This window comes from Balaenoptera physalus (genome assembly GCF_965194825.1).
Source record: "Balaenoptera physalus genome assembly, chromosome: 5".
NCBI lineage: Eukaryota > Metazoa > Chordata > Mammalia > Artiodactyla > Balaenopteridae > Balaenoptera > Balaenoptera physalus.
Window position 1 is genome coordinate 62148549 of NC_138884.1, and position 26395 is coordinate 62174943.

Sequence of the window (26395 nt, forward strand, 5' to 3'; positions counted from 1 at the left end):
AAGAACAAACCTCTTGAGTCAAATCTTCCTGGTTTCATCTTCACATGAACCTTGATGAATATGAGATGTTGGTGACAGGCATCAGAGATTCTGGTTTTAAGGACCACACAGGCTTTGTAGTGTTGACTTAAAAAATGCACAATGTGAGAGTTACGAGTTAAGTTTTATCTGGGGCACAATGAGGACTGCAGCCCAGGAGACAACAGTTTCAGATAACTGAGAAACTGCTCCAAGGAGGCGGGGGGAGGAGCCAGGATATATAAGTTTTGCAACAAAGGGCAGGCAGTCTGAACGTCACAAGATTATTGTTAATTAAAGAAAACCAGACATCTCAAGTTAAGGAGTTTAGCACTTTTCTATATATGGGAAGATGCAAGAGTCAGAGCTCACTGAAATCATTCCTTTGATATGTACCTCAGCTATCTGGGCCCAGGATCCTGTATTTTCACATCCTGAGTTTCCTCAGGACTCACCATAGGGAGTCTGTTGGCTGCTAGATGGCAGGTGTTCTTTTCAGCCCTGAGTTTCCTCAGGGCTCACGGCTCACGTTGGAGAGCTGCAATCCTTGATGACTGTGACATCCTTTGTTTATTAATATGGCAGGAAATATTCCATTTATAAATATCCCATTGCATTTATAAATATTCCATTTATCAATAGCAAAATCAGCACCCTAAATCATAATGTTCTAACCTATTTCTTCTAACACTGGAATCAAAATCTTACGTGATACACATCATAAGTCATCAAATTTCTTCTGCATATGCTTAGATATGAAGACACCCAAGAAGGTAAGAAATTTCCCTCAGCATTTACCAGCGGCAATTGACAAACTCCTGACAAGAAAAGGACTGTCCCCAATAAAAGAAGCCTTCCTGAAAAAGTGTCAACCAGATATTTCTAACTCTGCCTTATCCAAGCCTCTGGCAAATCTCATGACCAGAATGTCATTTGGTAAATGTTGTATGGAGCCAAAATGTACAAAATAGTTTTGAGGAAAATTCCCAACAAGTCCTAGTGGACTGAGGTTTCCCTTTCACTACTGGTACGGACCTACCAATGAATCCAATATTTAAATGATCTTCTCAGAAGCCACTGCAATGAGAAGCCCTCGCACCACAACGAAGAGTGGCCCCCGCTTGCCGCAACTAGAGAAAGCCCGCACGCAGCAACGAAGACCCAACACAGCCAAAAATAAATAAAATAAAAAATTAAAACATTTATTTAAATAAATAAATAAATAAAAATTAAAAATTAAAAAAAATAAACACATTTCTTTAAAAATAAAATAAAATAAAAAATCGAAGTGAATGTAAACTGACTCCAGGAAGCAAAAAATAAGTAAATAAATAAATGATCTTCTCCCACAGTATCTCACGAGGTAGGCCAATGGTAGGGAGGAGAGCTAGCCATATTAGCATTTAAGGTGAGGGTGGGGGGGCAGCTGTAAAAGTCAAGAATTAATCTCAGTGCAGAGGCGGAGGTAATTAAGCCAAACCAAAGCAGAGTCTCTCTTCTGGGAAACACATGTAAGTTACAACGAGAAAGATCACACCAGATTTCAGAGAATCTTAAAAGTCGGGATATTCTGAACTTATCTTGATATAAGCCATTATAAGCTTTTGATCCAGGGGAGAAATATAAGAGCAGTAATATGAAAAGTGTATTGAATTGGGAGAAAATGGGGACAGGATTAATTCCCAAGGCTTTTCTAGCAATCTGTTCTGAGATCATGAAGGCCCTACTAGGGTGCTGTTGTTTAGAAGAAGGAAGAAAGAATCCAAAAGCCATTTCACAAGAAAGAACATAATTTCACCTTTCCTGCACTTTTGAGAATTCACCAAGGTCTAAAACACCTCTGTCGGTTAAAGAAGAACATTGTTGTAAACAAGGCTTCATTGTCTTCGGAATATATAATTCAGATTTCTTTATTCAGGTAGAATTTTCAACCAATTAGTCCAAATAACTCATTTCATTTTTTTAATGTAAAGTGCAAAATTACACCCAGTCACCATTTTCTACTAGTTTCAAGCCCAGATACCCACCCAACTAGGAAAATGGCCCAGTTTCTACCATATTCTTTTTAAAAGAAAGCAAATCGAGATTCAAAACCTAATTACTTTTCATTTCAAATAGGTTATTTACTATATGTTTTAATAGATAAACATACAGCTAATAAGACTGTCATTACCTTTGCCTGAAATATCCCCTCAAAGTTAACAACTGCCAGCATTTCCTAGCCCTTTACAGTTTACCAAACCAGTTTTTTTCACAAATCATCTTATTTAACCATCACATAAACTTGAGGTAGGAATTAGTATTACTATTTTAAAGCTAAGAGAACTGTAGCTCCAAGATTTAAACTGCCCAAGTGAATTCATCTATAAGAGCTGGAGTGGAGACTCTTATCTTCTGAACTTCAAATCCCTTCACACACTGCTTTCCCCTTCCCTCAGAGAAAGTGAAAAACAAACAAACAAACAAACTACACATATTGGTTCATTTTAAGTTAGAGGACCACCATTTCTAATCTTTTCCCAGCATCTTCTAGATATACATTTAGCCTTACATTTCAAAGCAGCAGGAATTCTTTGCTTACCTGGTCCTTCTCTGGTTTATCAGAGATGTCATTCAGACTGGAAGAAGTCAGATTCCTGTGGGTCATGGCTGGGCTACCTGGAAAAACAGAAGTGAACCCTAATTAAAGACTTCTTGTCAAAAACACAAAGCGTTTGGCTGTACACTTCATGACCACTAGTAGATGACGATGGGAATGGTGATGATGATTAAGCTACATTAGGATTCTCCTGAACAGGTTTCCAGAGTTGAAAAGTTAGTTTAGAGCACTAACATGGTGAAATGAAAAAGGTATAAAATCCCAAATACTTTCTTTAAGTCTTCTGGCTCCATTTCAAGATAAGTTAAACTTTCAAAGAAGTGTTTAAAACAATAAGCATAAAAATAAACTCACTCCTGTTTTTGGTTTGCCTTTTGTTACAGCCCTTTACACACATCCTAATCTACCTATTTCTATTGCCTATAGAGATGGGCTTTTTCCTCATCTCAGTAGAGCCAGTGCCAGGGAAAGAAAAGGCCTGGACCTCCTCTCCCCGAGCCTCTGCAGTCCTTCCTAGGGCACCACTTGCTCTGATCAACCCAAAAAGCCATCTGCACTCCATTCTCTGCCTAACACTTTGATCAAGAATATTTCTCTGTAGTGGGCATCTGATCCAGAATCCCCATTCTTTGCCTCAAAGCAGTGTTATCACAGCTCCCCTTATTTCCTGCATTCCCATTTGCCAGACTAAAATAAGTGTACCCCTTCTTCCCCTTAACACGCCAAACTTCTCATTCAAGTCAAGCGATGGATTTCATCAGGAATACTCCATGGGAACCAAGCTCCCTGGCTGTAAAGCTGCTGTAGGTAAAATCCATTGGCAATCCAGCCAGTGACTTCAGACATGGTTATATGAGAACAGAGAGGAGGGACATCTAGAGGAGGGATAGACCATTTTCAAATAGACTGGTTAATCAACAAAATACTGAGCTTTCATTCTGCAGTTGAACCTGAAATTTCCAGGCTTACTAAGCAAAAGAGTAATTCTTCAAAGCCAGGGTGTTTAGCCCCCCACCTGCAGGGTGCTGAGTAATGGGTTCACCATTTAATCCCCTGCGATCTGACTCAGGCTGGTCTTCACACCAAGAGGACAAGGGTTGAAAAACAAGCATCAAGGTTCGAACACAGCTTCACATTTACTTCCACATAATTCTTTAGATTACAGATTTCCATTCCTTCAGACCAAACCTTCTACACATAATTTTACAAAAGACTCAAATCTACCCCCTAAAAATTTAACGTCTATATAACAGCAGCTCTTTAAATAATATAATTGTCTTTAACTACTAGATCAATTTTCTTGAGTTGGCAAAACAGGATATTTTCCACTCTGCTGCATTTCATTGAGTAAGCATGGCCTAGATCTCTTAAACACTTTACCTGGTAGGATGTTTTATTCTAGGAAAATTTGAGCACAGGGCATTTTTCAAAGGAAAGTAACATGTGAAAAACTGCTTTATGAGCAAAATTAAAAGAAGCTCTTTGAAAGCCACATTTTCTTCTCTGAACCGTGTACTAGGTTTCTAGTGTCCACTCAATACAAAAGACACCAGACCCAAACAAGAATGCCTCCAAATAATGCTGGGCTTGAAACTAAGGAAATGATGAGTACATACAATTTTATACTTTACATTAGAAAATAAAACTAGTCTTTTGGACTAAATGGGTGAAAATTCTACCTGCATAAGAAATCTGAACTAGATATTCTTAGTGCAATGAAGTCTTAGCAAGCCTTAATCATAAGTTAAAAGCAACTTAATTAAATGAATAGATGAGATTGATTTCTAATTATTAAATCAACTGTACATAAGCAGCAATACTGAAATGAATTTGAAATCAATTTTTCATTAAGTAATTTAAATTTCTTGGGCAATATTCTAAACTCACTGATTTGCTTTGGAAATTCTTTATAAATACTACGAAGGTACATTTCAACTCATGCACTGTCCTAACTGTTGCAAAATATGAATAAGTAGAAGCCAAATGAATAAAGTTTCCACTATAATGGTAATCCTAACTGATGTCACAACTTTTCCAAGAAGCCTCATATACTGTCTCATTTCTCTCATTTCTGAAAGACAGTTATAGGATGGCTATCTATATTTGTACTCTATGGGGGAGTGGGGAGGCACAGGGATTAAGGAAGATGCAGGAACCAGATGGGGAAGAGGCCAAAGTTAAGAAACAATCACATCTATTGTTCCTCCCAACCTTATCTGATTCTCATTAATAAAAGTAATATTAACAGCTTCACTGATGTTTAACTTTGCACTACACTGAAAGAATTCAGAAGTCAACACTTTTAGGTAAACCTTAAGCAAGATGATCAGCATTCCTGCATCTTTTCCCATCTCCCTCCCTATCAAACTCTCCACCCCTACCCTGCAACACCCTGAACCAGGGACAAAAGCTTCCCTATGTTCTAAATCAGTGGTTGCCAGAGTGTGGTTCCCAGACCAACAGTATCAGCGTCACCTGAGCACGTGTTAGAAATGTAAATTCTTGGAACTCACCCCAGACCAACTATATCAAACTCTGGGTAAGGGGTCTAGCAATGTGGGTTTTAACAAACCTTTGAAATGATTTTGAAGCAAGCTAAAGTTGGAGAACCACTGCTCTAAATAAATCAGTTATCTTAACCGGAGGCTGTGTCCTGGTCAGAACTGAATTGAAAGAAACATATAACTTGACGGAGCCAAGAGAGGTAGCTCTGATAACCTTGCCCTCCTCCAAGCCACTGCTCCAAACTATCATATCTCAAGCAAATCATTAAGTTAGCATCCTTGCCACATAAACACACAAAAAAAGATCATACATGGCCCTTCCTCTAAATCCTCGGTTACACAAATAAATAAATAACTTTGTTAACAGAACTCACTGTTTAATCAGCCTTTTCCAGAAACATATCACCCAAATCAAAGAAGACAAGGACAAGAGATTACAAACCAGATTATATCTGGGAATCAGAAATTTCCGTGTGGCACTTTAGCAAACCTGGGAAACTTACACAACAGGACCCTAACAATGTTCTACTGTGGATATTTTGCACCTAACACTCAACAAGACACATTGTCAGGATAAGTCAGTGCTTTCTAGAGTTTTGGCCTATAATGTGAACTCATTATACTGCAATCTTGAGTGAGTGGGGGTAGCAGAGGCAAATGTCACCTTGTGACAAAAAGGTGATATACAAGCCTACCCCAAAGCATGCTACTTATTGTGCAATTGATGATTCACCGACTCAAAGCTACCACTAATAGGCCTTTTCTATCTAATACCCAGTGTAAATGAACATCTCATAACTGGTCTCTGTTCAAAGGAACTTTGTTTATTTATTTATTTACTTATTTATTATTTTTGAATTTTATTTTGTTTTTTTATGCAGCAGGTTCTTATTAGTCATCCATTTCATACACATCAGTGTATACATCAATCCCAATCGCCCAATTCATCACACCACCACACCCATCCCCCGCCACTTTCCCCCCTTGGTGTCCATATGTTGGTTCTCTACATCTGTGTCTCAATTTCTGCCCTGTAAACTGGTTCATCTACATCATTTTTCTAGGTTCCACATATATGCGTTAATATACGATATTTGTTTTCTCTTTCTGATTTACTTCACTCTGAATGACAGTCTCTAGATCCATCCACATCTCTACAAATGACGCAATTCCGTTCCTCTTTATGGCTGAGTAATATTCCATTGTATATATGTACCACACCTTCTTTACCCATTCATTTGTTGATGGGCATTTAGGTTGCTTCCATGTCCTGGCTATTGTAAATAGTGCTTCAGTGAACATTGGGGTGCATGTGTCTTTTTGAGTTATGGTTTTCTCTGGGTATATGCCCAGTAGTGTGATTGCTGGGTCATATGGTAATTCTATTTTTAGTTTTTTAAGGAACCTCCATACTGTTCTCCATAGTGGCTGTATCAATTGACATTCCCACCAACAGTGCAAGAGGGTTCCCTTTTCTCCACACCCTCTCCAGCACTTGTTGTTTGCAGATTTTCTGATGATGTCCATTCTAACTGGTGTGAGGTGATACCTATTGCAGTTTTGATTTGCATTTCTCTAATAATTAGCGATCTTGAGCAGCTTTTCATGTGCTTCTTGGCCATCTGTATGTCTTCTTTGGAGAAATGTCTATTTAGGTCTTCTGCCCATTTTTGGATTGGGTTGTTTGTTTTTCTAATATTGAGCTGCATGAGCTGTTTATATATTTTGGAGATTAATCCCTTGTCCCTTGATTCATTTGTAAATATTTTCTCCCATTCTGAGGGTTGTCTTTTCATCTTGTTTGTAGTTTCCTTTGCTGTGCAAAAGCTTTTAAGTTTCATTAGGTCCCATTTGTTTATTTTTCTTTCTATTTCCATTACTCTAGGAGATGGATCCAAAAAGATCTTGCTGTGATTTATGTCAAAGAGTGCTCTTCCTACATTTTCCTCTAAGAGTTTTATACTGTCTGGTCTTACATTTAGGTTTCTAATCCATTTTGAGTTTGTTTTTGGGTATGGTGTTAGAGAGTGTTCTAATTTCATTCTTTTACATGTAGCTGTCCAGTTTTCCCAGTACCACTTATTGAAGAGACTGTCTTTTCTCCATTGTATATCCTTGTCTCCTTTGTCATAGATTAGTTGACCATAGGTGCATGGGTTTATCTCTGGGCTTTCTATCCTGTTCCATTGATCTATATTTCTGTTTCTGTGCCAGTACCATGTTGTCTTGATTACTGTAGCTTTGTAGTATAGCCTGAAGTCAGGGAGACTGATTCCTCCAGCTCCGTTTTTTTTCCCTCAAGACTGCTTTGGCTATTCGGGGTCTTTCATGTCTCCATACAAATTTTAAGATGATTTGTTCTAGTTCTGTAAAAAATGCCATTGGTAATTTGATAGGAATTGCATTGAATCTGTAGATTGCTTTGGGTAGTATAGTCATTTTCACAATATTGATTCTTCCAATCCAAGAACATGGTATATCTCTCCATCTGTTTGTATCATCTTTAATTTCTTTCATGAGTGTCTTAGAGTTTTCTGCATACAGGTCTTTTGTCTCCCTAGGTAGGTTTATTCCTAGGTATATATTCTTTTTGTTGCAATGGTAAATGGGAGTGTTTCCTTAATTTCTCTTTCAGATTTTTCATCATTAGTGTATAGGAATGCAAGAGATTTCTGTGCATTAATTTTGTATCCTGCAACTTTACCAAATTCATTGATTAGCTCTAGTAGTTTTCTGGTGGCATCTTTAGGATTCTCTATGTATAGTATCATGTCATCTGCAAACAGTGACAGTTTTACTTCTTCTTTTCCAATTTGTATTCCTTTTATTTCTTTTTCTTCTCTGATTGCCATGGCTAGGACTTCCAAAACTATGGTGACTAATAGTGGTGAGAGTGGACATCCTTGTCTCGTTCCTGATCTTAGAGGAAATGCTTTCAGTTTTTCACCATTGAGAATGATGTTTGCTGTGGGTTTGTCTTATATGGCCTTTATTATGTTGAGGTAGGTTCCCCCTATGCCCACTTTCTGGAGAGTTTTTATCATGAATGGGTGTTGAGTTTTGTCAAAAGCTTTTTCTGCATCTATTGAGATGATCCTATGGTTTTTATTCTTTAATTTGTTAATATGGTGTATCACATTGATTGATTTGCGTATACTGAAGAATCCTTGCATCCCTGGGATAAATCCCACTTAATCATGGTGTATGATCCTTTTAATGTGTTATTGGATTCTGTTTGCTAGTATTTTGTTGAGGATTTTTACATCTATATTCATGAGTGATATTGGTTTGTAATTTTCTTTTTTTGTAGTATCTTTGTCTGGTTTTGGTATCAGGGTGATGGTGGCCTCATAGAATGAGTTTGGGAGTGTTCCTTCCTCTGCAATTTTTTGGAAGAGTTTGAGAAGGATGGGTGTTAGCTCTTCTCTAAATGTTTGATAGAATTCACCTGTGAAGCCATCTGGTCCTGGACTTTTGTTTGTTGGAAGATTTTTAATCACAGTTTCAATTTCAGTACTTGTGACTGGTCTGTTCATATTTTCTATTTCTTCCTGGTTCAGTCTTGGATGGTTATACCTTTCTACGAATTTGTCCATTTCTTCCAGGTTGTCCATTTTATTGGCATAGAGTTGCCTGTAGTAGTCTCTTAGGATGCTTTGTATTTCTGCAGTGTCTGTTGTAACTTCTCCTTTTTCATTTCTAATTTTATTGATTTGAGTCCTCTCCCTCTTTTTCTTGATGAGTCTGGCTAATGGTTTATCAATTTTGCTTATCTTCTCAAAGAAACAGCTTTTAGTTTTACTGATCTTTGCTCCTGTTTTCTTTGTTTCTATTTCATTTATTTCCGCTCTGATGTTTATGATTTCTTTCCTTCTACTAACTTTGGGTTTTGTTTGTTCTTCTTTCTCTAGTTCCTTTAGGTGTAAGGTTAGATTGTTTATTTGAGCTGTTTGTTGTTTCTTGAGGTAGGATTGTATTGCTATAAACTTCCCTCTTAGAACTGCTTTTGCTGCATCCCACAGGTTTTGGATCATCGAGTTTTCATTGTCATTTGCCTCTAGGAATTTTTTGATTTCCTCTTTGATTTCTTCAGTGATCTCTTGGTTATTTAGTAACGTATTGTTTAGCCTCCATGTGTTTGTGTTTTTTACGTTTTTTCCCTGTAATTGATTTCTAACCTCATAGCATTGTGGTCAGAAAAGATGCTTGATATGATTTCAATTTTCTTAAATTTACTGAGGCTTGATTTGTGACCCAAGATGTGCTCTATCCTGGAGAATGTTCCATGTGCACTTGAGAAGAATGTGTAATCTGCTGTTTTTGGATGGAATGTCCTATAAATATTAATTAAATCTCTCTGATCTATTGTTTCATTGAAAACTTGTGTTTCCTTATTAATTTTCTGTTTGGATGATCTGTCTATTAGTATAAGTGAGGTGTTAAAGTCCCCCACTATTATTGTGTTACTGTCGATTTCCTCTTTTAGAGCTGTTAGCAGGTGCTTTATGTATTGAGGTGCTCCTATGTTGGGTGCATATACATTTACAATTTTTATATCTTCTTCTTGGATTGATCCCTTGACCATTATGTAGTGTCCTTCCTTGTCTCTTGTAACATTCTTTATTTTTAAAGTCTATTTTATCTGATATGAGTATTGTTATTCCAGCTTTCTTTTGATTTCCATTTGCATGGAATATCTTTTTCCATCCCCTCACTTTCAGTTTGTATGTGTCCCTAGGTCTGAAGTGGGTCTCTTGTAGACAGCATATATATGGGTCCTGTTTTTGTATCCATTCAGCGAGCCTGTGTCTTTTGGTTGGAGCATTTAATCCATTCACATTTACGGTAATTATCAATATGTATGTTCCTATGACCATTTTCTTAATTGTTTTGGGTTTGTTTTTGTAGGTCCTTTTCTTCTCTTGTGTTTTCCACTTAGAGAAGTTCCTTTAGCATTTGTTGTAGAGCTGGTTTGGTGGTGCTGAATTCTCTTAGCTTTTGCTTGTCTGTAAAGCTTTTGATTTCTCCATCGAATCTGAATGAGATCCTTGCTGGGTAGAGTAATCTTGGTTGTAAGGTTCTTCCCTTTCATCACTTTAAATATGTCATGCCACTCCCTTCTGGCTTGTAGAGTTTCTGCTGAGAAATCAGCTGTTAACCTTATGAAAGGTCCTTTTTATGTTATTTGTCGTTTTTCCCTTGTTGCTTTCAATAATTTTTCTTTGTCTTTGATTTTTGCCAATTTCGTTACTATGTATCTCGGCGTGTTTCTCCTTGGGTTTATCCTGTATGGGACTCTCTGTGCTTCCTGGACTTGGGTGGCTATTTCCTTTCCCATGTTACGGAAGTTTTCAACTAGAATCTCTTCAAAGATTTTCTCAGGTCCTTTCTCTCTCTCTTCTCCTTCTGCGACCCCTATAATGTGAATGTTGTTGCATTTAATGTTGTCCCAGAGGTCTCTTAGGCTGTCTTCATTTCTTTTCATTCTTTTTTCTTTAGTCTGTTCCACAGCCGTGAATTCCACCATTCTGTCTTCAAGGTCACTTATCCATTCTTCTGCCTCAGTTATTCTGCTGTTGATTCCTTCTAGTGTAGTTTTCATTTCAGTTATTGTATTGTTCATCTCTGTTTGTTTGTTCTTTAATTCTTCTAGGTCTTTGTTAAACATTTCTTGCATCTTCTCAGTCTTTGCCTCTATTCTTTTTCCGAGGTTTGGGATCATCTTCACTATCATTATTCTGAGTTCTTTTTCTGGACAGTTTCCTATCTCCACTTCATTTAGTTGTTTTTCTGGGGTTTCATCTTGTTCCTTCATCTGGTACATAGCTCTCTGCCTTTTCATCTTGTCTATCTTCCTGTGAATGTGGTTTTTGTTCCACAGGCTGCAGGATTGTTGTTCTTCTTGCTTCTGCTGTCTGCCCTCTGGTGGATGAGGCTATCGAAGAGGCTTGTGCAAGTTTCCTGATGGGAGGGACTGGTGGTGGGTAGAGCTAGGTGTTGCTCTGGTGAGCAGAGCTCAGTAAAACTTTAATCTGCTTCTCTGCTGATGGATGGGGCTGGGTTCCCTCCCTGTTGGTTGTTTGGCCTGAGGTGACCCAACACTGGAGCCTACCTGGGCTCTTTGATGGGGCTAATGGTGGACTCTGGGAGGGCTCACGCCAAGGAGTACTTCCCAGAACTTCTGCTGCCAGTGTCCTTGTCCCTGTGGTGAGCCACAGCCAACCCCCACCTCTACAGGAGACCCTTCAACACTAGCAGGTAGGTCTGGTTCAGTCTCCTATGGGGGTCACTGCTCCTTCCCCTGGGTCCCGATAAGCACACTACTTTGTGTGTGCCCTCCAAGAGTGGAGTCTCTGTTTCCCCTAGTCCTGTCAAAGTCCTGCAATCAAATCCTGCTAGCCTTCAAAATCTGATTCTCTGGGAATTCCTCCTTCCGTTGCCGGACCCCCAGGTTGGGAAGCCTGACGTGGAGCTCAGAACCTTCACTCCAGTGGGTGGACTTCTGTGGTATAAGTGTTCTCCGGTTTGTGAGTCACCCACCCAGCAGTTATGGGATTTGATTTTATTGTGATTGCACCCCTCCTATCATCTCATTGTGGCTTCTCCTTTGTCTTTGGATATGGGGTATCTTTTTTGGAGAGTTCCAGTGTCTTCCTGTCGATGACTGTTCAGCAGTTAGTTGTGATTCCAGTGCTCACGTAAGAGGGAATGAGAGCACGTCCTTCTACTCCACCATTTTGAACTGATCTCGAAACTTTGCTTCTTTAAATTTTATTTTTATAAAAAGAAGAAAAAGAAGAAGCAGCCTCAAGTGTATAATCATAATTAATTTCCATATCACTGTATTTTGGCCATAAGAAAAAGAAGGATTTGGAGAAGCAAATTTTCAAGCAGTTTCACACAATCAAAAACAATTTCATCTTCAAAGTACCCACTTGGCAGGTACACACTGTCTTCTATAAACATTAATTGCATTCTGTACTAAGTTTGAAAATCATTGTTATTCTTTAGCACACATGTAGCAATTCATAAAGTCCTTTTCAATTGCATCTATTATATACAATAAAAAGGAGTGAGGAGAATGTACAGCATAGAAAGGTGATGATACTTGTATGTGTACATACTGGGTAAAAATGTAAACATGTATGCCATGCAATGACCCATAAACTGACCCCCCATCTCATACCCTTATAATGAGCCTATAGAATATATTCTCTGTACACCCACTGACTCATTGATACTCTTTTCCTCCCTTTGTTGAGATAACAAATCTACTAGAAAACGTGTATACCTAAGATTAAGGGTCAACTCATCTTTTTGAGTATAACTACTTTAACTTACATTATCTTACTTAATCCTCATATAAACACTTTGAGATTAGTATTATTATTACCACTTTATACATAAAATGAACTTCAAGGAGGTTAAGTTCATGATCACACAGCAAGTGGTAAAACTGTAATTTAAATCTGTATCTCATAATACCAATCCCACTGCCTCTGGGGTGGGGGGGGGGAAATCTCTCTATGTTATTTACATAAATAAACATACAAACATCATCATTTCTAATGAAGAGAAAATATAATGTATAACCACAAAGAATATATTCTATTTCCATGCCAATTACATGCAATATAAAACCACCAAGGATGTTTAAGGCAGAAATGTTCTTGGTTTCCAATTTAGCTGTTCCCAAAGATGGAGTTTGCATATCTTTACTTCTACATTTTCATAAAGAAAAGGAGAAAAAGATTGAACTCAGCTACTCTGCTTGCCAGAGTGATTAAATAGTAGCCCCAAACCACAGCTCTGTGACAAAGAAGAAAGGATGCTAAAAGCAATAGCAAAGTAATTATAAAAGCAATAATGCCACATGCTTCTGAATGTCCTAATTCATAGTCATAGCCAAGGTGTCTGTAAAATTCCACAATGTACATACATCCAATTCTCCATTATTTCCATATTAGTTTTCTACCTTTCAAGGTACTCCAATTGCAATTTCTTCCAATTTCAACCACAAAAAACAGGAATATAATGGGACAGGGAGAACAAATCACTTGGGATACTCACAATGAGTTTGACTGAGAAAGTCTAGAAGGAATGGCTGGGATAAGCTTGGGTTTTGTCAGATCAGTTTCCTAGTCTTCCATAGCAACATACCATCAAGAGCTGTCCCCACCAAAAATAATAAAAAAATAAGCATGTCATCAAGACCTCCAACCTATTGTCATTGCCCACCTCCAAATAAAATACAGAAATATTTAAAATATAAATATTAGACTAAGGAAAGTTTAAAATATTACCAGAAAGAGCTCTTTGAAAGAATTTCATAACTAACAGAAAATCAGTTTGGATATTTTTGCTTGTACAGTTTTTAATTATTTTGTTTTATTTAGAGGATTTCTGTTGTTTGTTTGTTCATGATTTAATATAATATAAACTCCAAGAGGCCAGAGCCAAGGCCCTTGGTTTGTCTTGTTCACAGTTATAGCCTCAGAGCTTGGCACTAGTGGCACTTAATAAATATTTGTGAATGAATGAATAATAGCAACTGGGTATCATTTTACTTGCATTTGGAGTTACTACTATAAACACTACTGTTCAAACTCTATTTCCTATGGAGGGAGATGCTGTGTGCACACTCCAAGAAACTTTAGACTTGGAAAGTCTTAGAGTAAATAAGGAAGAAGTTTGTAGCTGGCCCAGAACTAACAGAATAGAAAGGCCCTGCCAAACTGGCTAACAGCCTGTCAGTCAGTCAGCAGTGGGAACAGAGGTAAGAAGCAATGAAAGGGAGAATAGGAAACCCCGTGTGCAAGAAGAATCAGATGAGAATGAGAGGAGAAATAACAGAAGGTGTCAGGAAGGACCTCACTGAAAGGAAAGGAGAGGCTTGGGAAGAGAAAAGTCTGGGGGAACAGAAATAACTCAAAGAAAGTGATCAGCTTGGAAAGTAAAGCAAATTTGGAGAAAGGAAGAAGACATCAGAAGATCCAGATAACTATCAAAGTAGGTGAGTCAAGCTCTAGTCAAAAGCTGAAGTCATCCCTTATGTACAGGGTAAGGATGATGGAGAAGACATCCTTATAGAGAGAGCTGGAAGTGTGCAGAGGCCAGACCAGAGCAGAGCAAACACAAAGACTATTCTCTTTTTTAAAGACCATTCTCTATTATTTTGAGACCTCTGCTGTCCACGTGCCCCTTTGTAATCTACCCATCCTCAACTTCCTTGATCCTATTCTCTCCTGTTTTTGAATTTTCTGAACTACTCTGTGGACTTTTCCCAAGATTCAATGTTAGGGCTTAAACATCTCAATGTCAAATACGCAACATTCATCTCTTATAAGTCTTATTAAATTTCAACCAGCAAAAGCAAAATGCTCTAACCCTAGTGACTCCCATTCTAATAATATTGCACATGATATTTAATTTTTATTATGATCTAAAATAGTAGTTTAATTTTTTAAAGGCATTTTATTCCCTTTCTGTGCACACACAACACACACATACACATAACATTTTTAAAATCTCTACTCAGCTGAGGAAAAACGTTCAGAAACAAACAAGGACTAGAAAATTTACTAAAATAGGAAAGTCCCCATAAAATACTTCAGGGAATCTGTGGTCCTTGTGATCATATACAGTATTTGTAATTGTGTCACCTGTGCATGTGTGCACGCACACACGCACAATATAATACTATGAACCAAAAGTTATTCTGTCTAAAGAATATAGGTGGAAGTATATAAAATAATTTGTGACCTTATCTCATGAAAATAGAAAAAGAAAAGAACAATGCCATCGCAAGACTATGCTCGTTAGTAAAAGGGTAAGTGAGAAAGACCGATGGAAGATTATGACAGAACGAAACAAACATCTCACTGCCTTCATTCCAAAAAGGCATTGAACCAAAGTGGTTTTACTAAATGCCCTTAGGCCAAGTTGAGGAATTTCAATAGGTCCCCACAGCCACATCATTCCAAGCACATGTGTCTGATTTCCTAATTTGGGCCTACTCTCTTGAATCTATATGTTAATACCTGATACAAGATATAGTAAAATATAGTAAAATTTCACTAAGTTAGATTAATGGATTAATGGAGAAATTCTCTGAATTGATGAAGTGTCTAAATTTAAAACAGTTTAAGAAGGCTACCAATTCAACTAAGTATATAACTTGGCAAACGAGTTTATCCCTCTCCCTTCCTAGATACTTTTAAAATAATAGGTTAAAAAGTAGTGAAAACCAAAAAGTTTAAAACCATATCAATTAAAAGAACTGGTAGAAGAACAATAGAGACAAGAGACTTCAAAAACTTTCTAGAAGAAAAAGAACAGATAAGAGTATTAGACCCTGATAACTATTTGCACTATATAGAAATGGCAGTGTAAACTACACACAGAAAGGCATGGAGTCAAAAAAGGGATCTTCCATGCAAAACCCTGAAGAAGTGCCACAGTGGAAGAGACCAAGTACAGTGGAGGCCCAAGTAAGATGCAAGCGGAAAGGGATGAGTTCTTGGAAAGTCAATACTCCAAAAATTTACTACGACCCCAGTGGGCAGCACACCCAGCAGCTGAGGCACCACAGGGCTCTCTGCTGCAGAGAGATTCAGAAAAGACCGGGCAATCAGTGCAGGAGTTTGCATCTCACAGCAAAGTCTTCTGAATTCTAGAATTTAGGGGACACCTCAGGAGGACATTTCCTGCTCACTCTAAAACAAATCCTCTTACCTAAATACAAATGGACAATTGAGAATCATCAGACATTTAAGAGAGGAAGCCCAAGAGTAAAACACACACACCCACACAAAACCAAAACACCGCAACTTCAATAAAAGAATTACAATTTAGAACATTTAAATAAAAATTCTTACTGGTTTATGAGAGATTTGAGAAGATATTATATCCATAAAACATGGATAGGATGTTAAGAAAAACAGAACAAGGAAAATGCTTTAGAGTTATACTTTTGAAGACTATATATGATTGCAACATATGTATATATATATGGGTTAGAAAATAAAATCAAGCAAATCTTCCAAAAAAGTAATGGTCGAGGGGGAAAAGATCCAAAAACTATGAGATAAAAGATCAGAGGTACAGAGGATCAATCCACGAAGGCCAATTAGGAGGACTATTAAGAGTTCTACTGGACTTCCCTGGTGGCACAGTGGTTGAGAATCTGCCTGCTAATGCAGGGGACACGGGTTCGAGCCCTGGTCTGGGAAGATCCCACATGCTGCGGAGCCACTAGGCCCATGAGCCACAACTACTGAGCCTGCGTGTCTGGAGCCTGTGCTCCGCAACAAGAGAGGTCGCGATAGTGAGCGGCCTGTGCACTGCGATGAAGAGTGGCCCCCGCTTGCCACAACTAGAGAAAGCCCTGGCACAGAAACGAAGACCCAACACAGCCAAATAAATAAATAAATAAAAATAAACAAACGTGGGTTTAAAAATAAATAAATAAATAAATAAAATACAACTTCTATTAAAAAAAAGAAAAAAAGAGTTCTACTAAGCCAGAACAAGGAAAATGAAAAACAGAATATTATTAAACAGAATATCCTAGAACTAAATAAAGGACATATTTCTTCAAATCACAAGGGTCCCTAGGGAAAAAATAAACAAACCACATACTCACAAAATCCAGCCCTGTATGTAAATGAATCATTACAAAACTTCACAACACCAAGAATGAAAAAACTACCCTAAAATTTCCTATCTAGAGAGAAAAGCAATAAGAATTGCACTTTGGAATTCTCTTAAACAACACAAAATAGAAGAAGAGAATGGAATTATGCTTTCAAAGTTCTGGAAGAAAAATTATTTTCAACCTACATTAACTATACTCATCCCAACTATCAATCAAGTGTGAAAAAATAAGGAAACTTTCAGCCAAAAAAAAAAAACCCTAAAAAATGTGAACCTTATATGTCCTTTCATACAAAGTCACTTGAAATGCGATTTGGCAAAATGAAAAAAATAAACTAAGAAAAAGAGATACATGGTCTCCAACTCAGGAGAGCAATGAAAGTAAATGCCAGAACAGCAGCTGTGCAGGTCTGGGGGCAATGGTGTCTTATGGAGCGGGAGGGTAATGTAGGGTAGAGAGGAGACAGCAAGGAGGGAGGGACCTGCGAGAAGGAAGTATCTACAGGGTTTATTAGTGTCCTTGAGTTATTGAAAGAGCTTGGGAATACAGTAACAATAGGTAATCTGAAAAAAAAAATGCAATTTAAAACTCCAGGTTAAAAAACAAAAAACTGTACAAGACAGAAAGTGTAATTATTACCCATGATATAGCTTTAAACTATTTTCATATTGTCATAATAATATAAATATTATTTATGAACTTCTGACTTTAGATTCAACTGATAAAGCACAGAATGTATTTCTAGATAAATACATCTAGGATGTAAATACATCTAGGATGTAAATACATCTAGGATGTAAATCTAACCAATATTTACAATAAACAGAAGTACCAGTGACAGAAATCTGAAAGTAAAATTGGTGAGGAGAGGGCCAAGGAAGGGTAGGGAAGCCAATATCCTTTTCTGACAAGGTAAGAAGTCAAAAGATTCTGTCCATACTTGCTACAAAAAGAAATAAAACTTAGATTTATTACCTAAAATTGCAAATGTAATTAATAATGGAACTAAGAATAATGACACAAATGTATTTGGAGGAAGGAAAAATGTTTGTAGAAAATAAGTAAAATGTTTTCTAGCAAAGAAAAAATTAATAGGAAACATCTAAGACTGATAAATCAGAAAAAGCAAAATAAGTTAATTATATGAAGAGAACCATGACAAAACTAAAAGAAAAAACTAGAAACAACTTAAAGGGTTAAAAGTGACTGCTACAAGGGCAGGTCTGGGAACAAGGAAGATGAAGCAAAGGAGTTTGTTTTTCATCAGAAGTCCTCTGTGCTCTTCAATTTCATAATCATTTGCACACAGCACTTTAGTAAAAAACATAATACATATGTCTATTTATCATATGATAATGTTAATTAAATCTACTTTTATTATTTTGAAGTACCTGAGATTAAGTTGAAACATTACTGACTAGTAGGCAATCTTGGGAGTTTTAATTAAATCAAATTTTTAATATAAACATGGAGATCAAGATTTTTTAAAGAGTTTAAAATCAATTTTTGAGTAGTTTTAACATGCTCCATGAAATAATATTTACACTATTTTTTTTTAAATGATGGCGAGGAAAATCTTCCTGAAGGCTCTGTCTGATTATCAAAGATTCATTTCAATAGCTTTAGTCAACAAAAACCCTTGTATCAAAAAGTCTATGCAGGGGAAAAAACAGTATGTGCAGAAAAGCAAGCTATTTAACATAGTCCTGCATCTGCAGCCAAATAAATATATGGATATGAATGTCGATATCAATGTTGATACAGATATAGTTTATTAGTATTATATATAGACATAGATACAGATATAAAACTTTAAAAGAGTAATAGACACATTCTCTGGGCCTCCAGCTACAAACGCAGCCCCTCCTAACTACTCCTGATTCGCGCTCACAAAATGTGACCTGGAGAAAAGCCATTCAATTAACTTCCTGGTACAGTAACTCCTCATGGCCTTGCTGATGCACATCCAATTAGCTGATACACATTGGGCAATCGGTGGTCACAGGTCACCCACAGCTCAGAGAACAGCCTCTAGGAAAGAAGGGAACAAGGACCTTTGGGGCCCATCATGCCCCTATCACATATGTGGCCCTGAACACTCTACACATTTGAGTGTCTGAGCGAGAGCAAAGGCACGGTGTGTAACAGAGAAGAACAAACCTGACTCCATACTGGATTTACTGCTTTAGCTCTAACCTTTGTGCTCTGTTGCTTGTGCTTAGTCATGCTGGCTCTGCCCTTTTGTCTAGTCAAACAGTAAAAGAATGTTACCTATAGCCTGAAATATACATAATAGCAAGGTCAAGCCTCTGCCTCCCAGGCTGGACCTTCAAAAGCGTAACACTTTTCATTCATATAGAGGTAAAAAGTTGCAGAACAGAAAATAACATTTGTCTTGTTGAAGGTTTACAGGGACGGTAACCAGACCCTACGTGGGCGGCTGCAGGAACAAAAGATGATCACATCCGCTCCAGGGTCTGGCCAGCACCAAGAGGTTTGCAAAATCCAGTCACCCCCCCACCCCACCCCCCCTTCCCTTTGAACATAAAAGAAGCCTGAATTCTAATTCGGGTAAGATGGTTCTTTGGAACATTAGTCTGCCATCTTCTTGGTCTGCTGGATTTCTGAATAAAGGTGCTATTCCTTGCCCCAATACCTTGTCTCTCGATTTACTGGTCTGTCGTGCACCACGCAGTACTAGCTTGGACCAGTAACAGGTATATCACCTTTCCCAGTGTGCACTGGCTCATATACTCACTTCCTCTGCCTCAGAGAGGTTTAGTATGCAATTCAGCCAAAGTGACATCTAGGTTTCAAATGATGGGGCCTCAAGTAATCGTAGGGTCACTCTGGGGAATTCTGGTCAGAACTAAGACGGGCTCAGGATTTCCTTCTTATTGGACACCTCAAGTTGAACTGAATGTCTACAGTTCCGAGTTGATAGTGTCTCACTCCTAAATCTCATCTAGTCATCTTGTTCTAAGAAATCCCAAGGGTGAGAGTCTGTAAATCCATGACACAGATTTGCATAACACCAACTGCCGCGGCCATGATTTTTCTGACTGGTGGGTGGGGTGTACGGGGTAGTAACTCACACCTCACCTCTCTCAGATGAACCTAATCGGTCCATAAGGAAAAATATAAAAGGAACCCAAGAGATAACTTATGTCAGCATAATATCATGGAAAGAAGACACAGGTTGAGTAAGAAAAGATTATAAAATAGAATAATAATCGCTTATAGAATTGCTGTAAGGATTAAGCAAGGAAACACATGAGCAAGTGTCCTGCAGAGATGTTCAATAAATGTTAGTTTCTTCTCTTTCCTTTTGGGCTATAGTCACATGAATAAATCCCCTCTGAATTCAAGATCCTCAGAAAACTGTGAACTACAAATTGCAGGGTAGGATCTTATCATTCGTAATTTTCCAGCTCTAAAGATCATAGCTGGGGGTTAAAATCATCTGAGCTGATTCAAGAAATGAGGATTGAGGCCCAAATAAAGGTGTTACTCGTCACACAGAGGGTATGCAGTGACTTCAGGCAAACCAAAGTTAGAGAGCTCCTTGCAAAAGTGTTAGATGTCTCCCTGAGTGCAGAGGTCATTAGTAATTATTCACTTGAGAAACCTATGTAATATGTACCTAACTTACTTATGTGTGTTCCATGGTGCTGACAGGAAGTTCTTTAGGTAATCACGAATGTTTTCTGAGAACACTGTGGTCTTAGTTCATTCTAGCGCCTATCATTCTGATTTGAGGGCAATATATGCCTTTCTCTATTTCCTCCTGAAGTGGAATGGAGGGTGAATTGGATGGGAAAAGAGACAGGGGTAAAATATATGAACACCTGAACAATAACAAAAAATGATGCAGACTCTAAGAATACTCCACTGGGTCTAGTTATACTGTTTAAAGATTGCTTAAATCAGTGGGCAAAGGTTCTTTCTAGAAAATCCATTTTCTGCTGAATCAAGATGAAGAGGGGAAAAAGCAGAGGATGAAAAAAACTCATATCAGTAATAACCTGAATCAGTATCAAAAAGTTAGCTTCAGAAATTACTCCAGTACAGTACTACTGGAAATTTCTCATCTCTTGCAGGAAGATAATACAGAGGGTACAATAAGTGCAAACGCCCCACAGGGTAGATACTCTGGAAGGCTGGCTATGTTATTAGAGATGTGGCTCAGAGAATCACAGAGTTAAAGGACACCAAGAGCACTAACCAACTTCTCTCCCAAGCAGTTTTTCTCTTATAACAACAGACATAGCTAGTCTCCCAATGTCTGTTTACATACTTTTGATGACAGGAAACTTGCCACTTAATGAAGCGATCTATTGTATTATAATTAAGCTCATTCTTACATGCAGTAAACCACCTCAATTTCCCAGGTAAGTAGTAGCATCTGGATGGACCAAGAGACAGTGAGTGCCAACCAAAGCATATACATGCTTAGAAACAGCTGGCTTTCATTTAAATACACAGAACTTCTTAGAAATAATGTACATTCTCATATGTTCCCAGACTCAACTAAGGATTTTCATAATAGAAGCCCTTGCTTTACCCTTTACAATTCTCTAGCACTGGGGAGTTGGTCCCTGCAGCCCTCATTCCCTCCCAAGAAGCTGGTAAACAAAGGTCCCTTGATGAGAAAACCCTGCATCCTCATACAAGAGGGACGGGACTCCATCCTTGCCAACAGGGCCTGAACCTGGATCAAGTCACTGATCCTTTGAAAAATCATTGAAATTCATAAATCTTTGAATCATGAAAATAAAAATTACACTCAAATCCTTATCTAAAACATTAGGAGTCCAAGTCAATATCTTATTCCCTAAAATGTTCACCAATAGGGCCTGATTGTTCTTTGAAGCAGCAGAGCAAAGTCTACTTTCCTCTATGTGTTTATATTAAGCCCACTCTCATGAACCAACTACGCTGCCTTTCTTTGATTCCACTCATCCACACTCTGATGGCCGAGGCACATCCCTCACTATCTAATCACATCCCAGACGGTTTCTAGGTTCTCATTCTCTGCCTTCAGATGTAACCCACCCTTCTCGACAAGCACTTCCTACCCTGCTCAAGAGAACCAGCTTATCACCAAACTCACTCTCCCCTTGGTAAAAGCAGGTCTACTTAGGAGGTCTCTGAAGTAGGTGTCTGCCTTGTTCACTGTATTTTACCAGGACTAGCTGAGCACTGGCCAAACATACTTAAACATATACTTAAACATATTTAAGTGAATGAATGAATTGATGATTTGAAGAAATTAATGTAACAGCCCAAAACTCTATCACTGCAACTTCATATAATAAAATTATCACCACTATAGGGGAAGGGATACTTCCAATCCAAGGTAATAATAATCATTCTTACAAAGACAATAGTTACAGCTATCACTGAAATTATTACAAATTATAATAACAACCTACACAGCCTAAGCCCCTAGCTGGTTAAGAGGATATGCCACTTCCAAACAGGCTCTAGGCACTTCCCTAGAAACACAGACAAAAATTATTCAAAGATGTCCTTTGCAAACTGGGGAAATGATTCAACCGTGACATCTACAGCAGTTCCTAAAAAGAATATGCTACAAGAATTGATTTTTAAAAGACTTCTTTGAGGGAAAATTTTGTCATTATAATTAAATTTATCCTGTTCTTCCTCCTCAAAAAGGATGCTGACATTAGTCTCTCCACTACATGCACCTAACGAGACTGTTCTTTGATTTGTAACCATGGTTACTACTTGCAGAACCCATCATACTGTATGGCTCTTTCTGAAGCAAAAGCTGATCATGGCCCATAATAGTCTGTGTGATCCAGCTGCTTCCTGGAGTTGATAAGAATGGGCCTTAGAAAATAGAACCATTCCAGAAAATTACACTTCTGAACGCTGACTTGTTGCCTCTCATTGAGAATCACCAGGAATTTCATTTTCTGATTTGAAACAACAAAACCGAGTCATCAGTGTCCACACCTCTTGTTAGCAGACAACAGCACTACCTGTGGCTAAAAGCAGTGAGACCCGAGGGCAGAAAGAATGAGAAGCAGAGAGGGAAATAAAAAGGAACCATGTCATCTGGAGTCTACACACCTGAGTTCAAACCCTGGTCCTTCACTTACTGTGTGACCTCAAACACTCCCCAACAGACAGGCAAGGTTATAGCAAAAGAACAACCTCAGATTCTCATGGCTTAAAACAACAGTGATTTATTTCTCCCTCATGATAATAATGTCCACATGGATTTGCTGGGGTTTTGGTTCTACATCTCTGTCCTTAGGCCAGGACCTAAATGCATGCAGCAGCTCTCACTAGACACACTGCTGGTTTGAGAGAAAAGACACTAGTAAAATATGTACTGGCTCTTAAAACCTTTCTCTGGGAATGATACCCATCTCTTCTGCTTATGTTTCATTGGCCAAAGCAAGTCCTGTGGTCACACCTAACTTCATGCGGGTGAGGAAGTAGAATATTCACATACGCCCAGAAAAAGAGAGAGTATTCATATATGCCCAGAAAAAAAAGAGAGCTGCATGGCTTCCCTGGTGGCGCAGTGGTTGAGAATCTGCCTGCCAATGCAGGGGACACGGGTTCGAGCCCTGGTCTGGGAAGATCCCACATGCCGCGGAGCACCTAGGCCCGTGAGCCACAATTACTGTGCCTGCGCGTCTGGAGCCTGTGCTCCGCAACAAGAGAGGCCGCGATAGTGAGAGGCCCGCGCACCGCGATGAAGAGTGGCCCCCGCTTGCCGCAACTGGAGAAAGCCCTCGCACAGAAACGAAGACCCAACACAGCCATAAATAAATAAATAAATAAAAATTAAAAAAAAAAAAAAAGGGAGAGAGCTGCAACAGTTGCAAATAGCCCTAAAGTACTATGGTAGCATATTTACTTACTCTCATTGAGCCTCAGCGATTTCATCTATAACAAGAGTCAGGGATGCTTACTTCATAGAATGTTTTGTGGGGATTAACTGGGACAGCACTTGCTTGAATAAATAAATGACAGCTGGGAATAGTCGTAGTTGCCTTGGTAGTGGTATCTCAACCATGGATAGAATGATCTAGTCAGCAAGAAATGGATGCCCTGGCCAAGGAATCCAATTCTCAAATTCTATCAATACTATCAGCAGCTACAGAAAAGCAGCAGAGCTTCCCATGCCAGTAAAGCTGGTGAGTTGGGTATGATATGAAGACTATGATCTGACAAATTTAAAACAATCATTCCTGCTCTAGGTTTGCACATTACCTCTCTTTTCCATCTTTTCTCCCATTTTCAGGTTAAGTGTTCAATTAATCAACAAACATTCACAAAGTGTGTGTCAGGCACTACATTAGCCCCCTGAGTAAGAAACAAATCAGTTTTCTCCAAAAGAACCCCAGTCTAGGTAGGAAGAATCACCATTTATGGTCCAAAAACAGCCTGCACACCACCAGCACCCCTCACCAAAAGAAAAAAAAAAAAAAAGTTAAAGAAAACTAAGTCATACAAATAAGGAAATGTAGATATATTTGAGAAGAGTACCCAACAGTCAAAAACAAAAATGGAACGACCTATTGTGCAGAAAGTTTATCTCAGGCAAATGGATACTACACATTCTGGTTAAGTAGATGCTACATATTCTATTTCCTTTCTTATTTGTTTTCAGGTCGACTAAGCTCTTAAAGATGATAAGAGCATATCCTGTCCATACCAACCTAATGGGGACAAAGGAGATACAAGTGTGACTGACAGTGTATGGTTCACAAATAATTTACCCATGGCAAGAGCCGGGTGGATGAAGGAGTCCAGTCCAACGTTTACTAAACCTCTACTAAGTGTGCAACATTGTGCTTGGCAGAGGGGACTGAAAGATGAATGGGGTGTGGTTCAGGCTCTTTGAGCACTTTGTCAACCATGAAGGAAACATATTTGTACTACGGTGTGGTGATAAAGTAATGGCAGGGAGTATGAGAGCAGAAATGAGGAAGGGGCACCTTGGTGGGAGGGAGGAAGAAGAGAGAAATGAAAGAGAGTCTCCTGGAGGGAATAAGAGCTTCAAGGATAGATTAAATTTAGAAAAGTGGGAGAAGGTGCAACAGCAAGAATAAGGGACAGAAAGACTGAAAGGCATGCAATCTAAGTATATGAGAATCCAAATATTACTGGAGCTGGTAGTACCAGAGTGGAAATGTCAAGAGATGATTACAGAGTTAAGCAGAGACCAAGTCAAGGAGCATCTCACAGGTTAGAGAACTTGGGCTTGACCTTCTCAACATGAGCCAGGCTATGACACTTGGGCTTGGGCGTACAAAAAATAGGGAGTAGCCACTAGTGTTTTTTGAGCAGAGGGAGTGATATGTGTGCATCTGTGACTTAGATTAAGTCCTTCTGGCAGTTGTGAAAGATGGACTTCAAGGGGTAAGAATGAAGGCTAGGAAAGGAGGAGGATATTAAAATAGTTCACGCAAGAGATAATGAGGCTCCAAAGTAAATCAGTTGCAATGGAGAGTCAGGGAAAGGCAGGAATGAATAGGAAGGGGATGAAGGATGAAGGACACGAAGGAGTACAAGATGATCGGGAATTCTGCTCTGACAAGGGAGGGAAGAGGGGCTCCTGAGGGGGGGGAATGCATTAAGAGGAGTAGAATTGGGATGTGAATTACCAGGACAACCCTAAACACCATGAACATTCGTTTACCACAGAAAGAAAAACCATTATTACTGAAGATTCTGCCTGTAATTTTCATCAAAGTAAAATTCTACTATGTGCTGCCAAGAAGAAATTTCATTATTAACTTTGAAATTGATATCTGCAGCTAGAATATTACATTTGCTTTTCCTTCAGTCTCTCTCACTCACATGTGGACAGACACACTAATTCAAATAGTTAGATATTCAGTGGTCTCCAAGAATTAAATCCAGACATTGTTTGGTCTAATAAGAGTGGTTTACTATACATCTGCATGAAAGACTCTCCATCAGTTTCAAATTAATCCCGTCTAATCTCAGAAGTCTCCCATAACACCACAGCCCCAGCAGTTCTTTGGGAGACCTTGAACTGGTAACCCTAGTCCTTCCTCACTATGAGAAAAGCTCTCTTCTTCCATCTATACAAGTATGCAGGAGGAGAGTATTTTCTGCACACCGGCCTTGCATAGCTTCACATGGTTCTCAGCATTGCCCAGAAGGGCACACTCCAAAGTCAAGGTTGCAATTTCCGTTATAACTGGGTGGGAGCCACTGGTGCTGTCCACCAAATATCTCTGAATCTTTACCTTCTGGGCACATGGTAGGATAACAATTCTTTGAAGTTAGGTGTGGGCATATGACTCACTTTGGTGAATGAAATATGAGTGAAAATAACATGTCATTGCTGGACACAAGTCATTGAGGCAGCCCAGGAGTCACCTTAACTCTTTCCCATGCTACAGTGATTCTGGAACCATGAACTGAGATAAGGCTTCTGTTCGCCTGGATCCTGTATAAGGATGATGAGCATGGCTCTCACAGTTCCACATTAAGCATGTAGTAGTTTAATAGAAGCTTCTGTGGTGTTAACTGAGATGTTTGGGGTTAGCAAAATCCAGCCCACCTTGACTACTAGTTGTCATGAAAGCAGTGAAGAAAGGT

At 38.6% G+C, this 26395-nt stretch overlaps 1 protein-coding gene across 9 annotated transcripts in view; it reads right to left on the reverse strand.

Annotated features, from left to right (window-relative positions):
• SLC4A4 (solute carrier family 4 member 4) overlaps positions 1 to 26395 on the reverse strand; it is a 437388-nt gene that overhangs the window by 139433 nt on the left and 271560 nt on the right. For all 9 annotated transcript variants that reach the window (XM_082463732.1, XM_082463733.1, XM_082463734.1 and 6 more), the window contains one exon: positions 2600 to 2676. In XM_082463732.1, coding sequence (XP_082319858.1) covers positions 2600 to 2676 — 77 coding nt within the window. The remainder of the gene's footprint in view (positions 1 to 2599; positions 2677 to 26395) is intronic.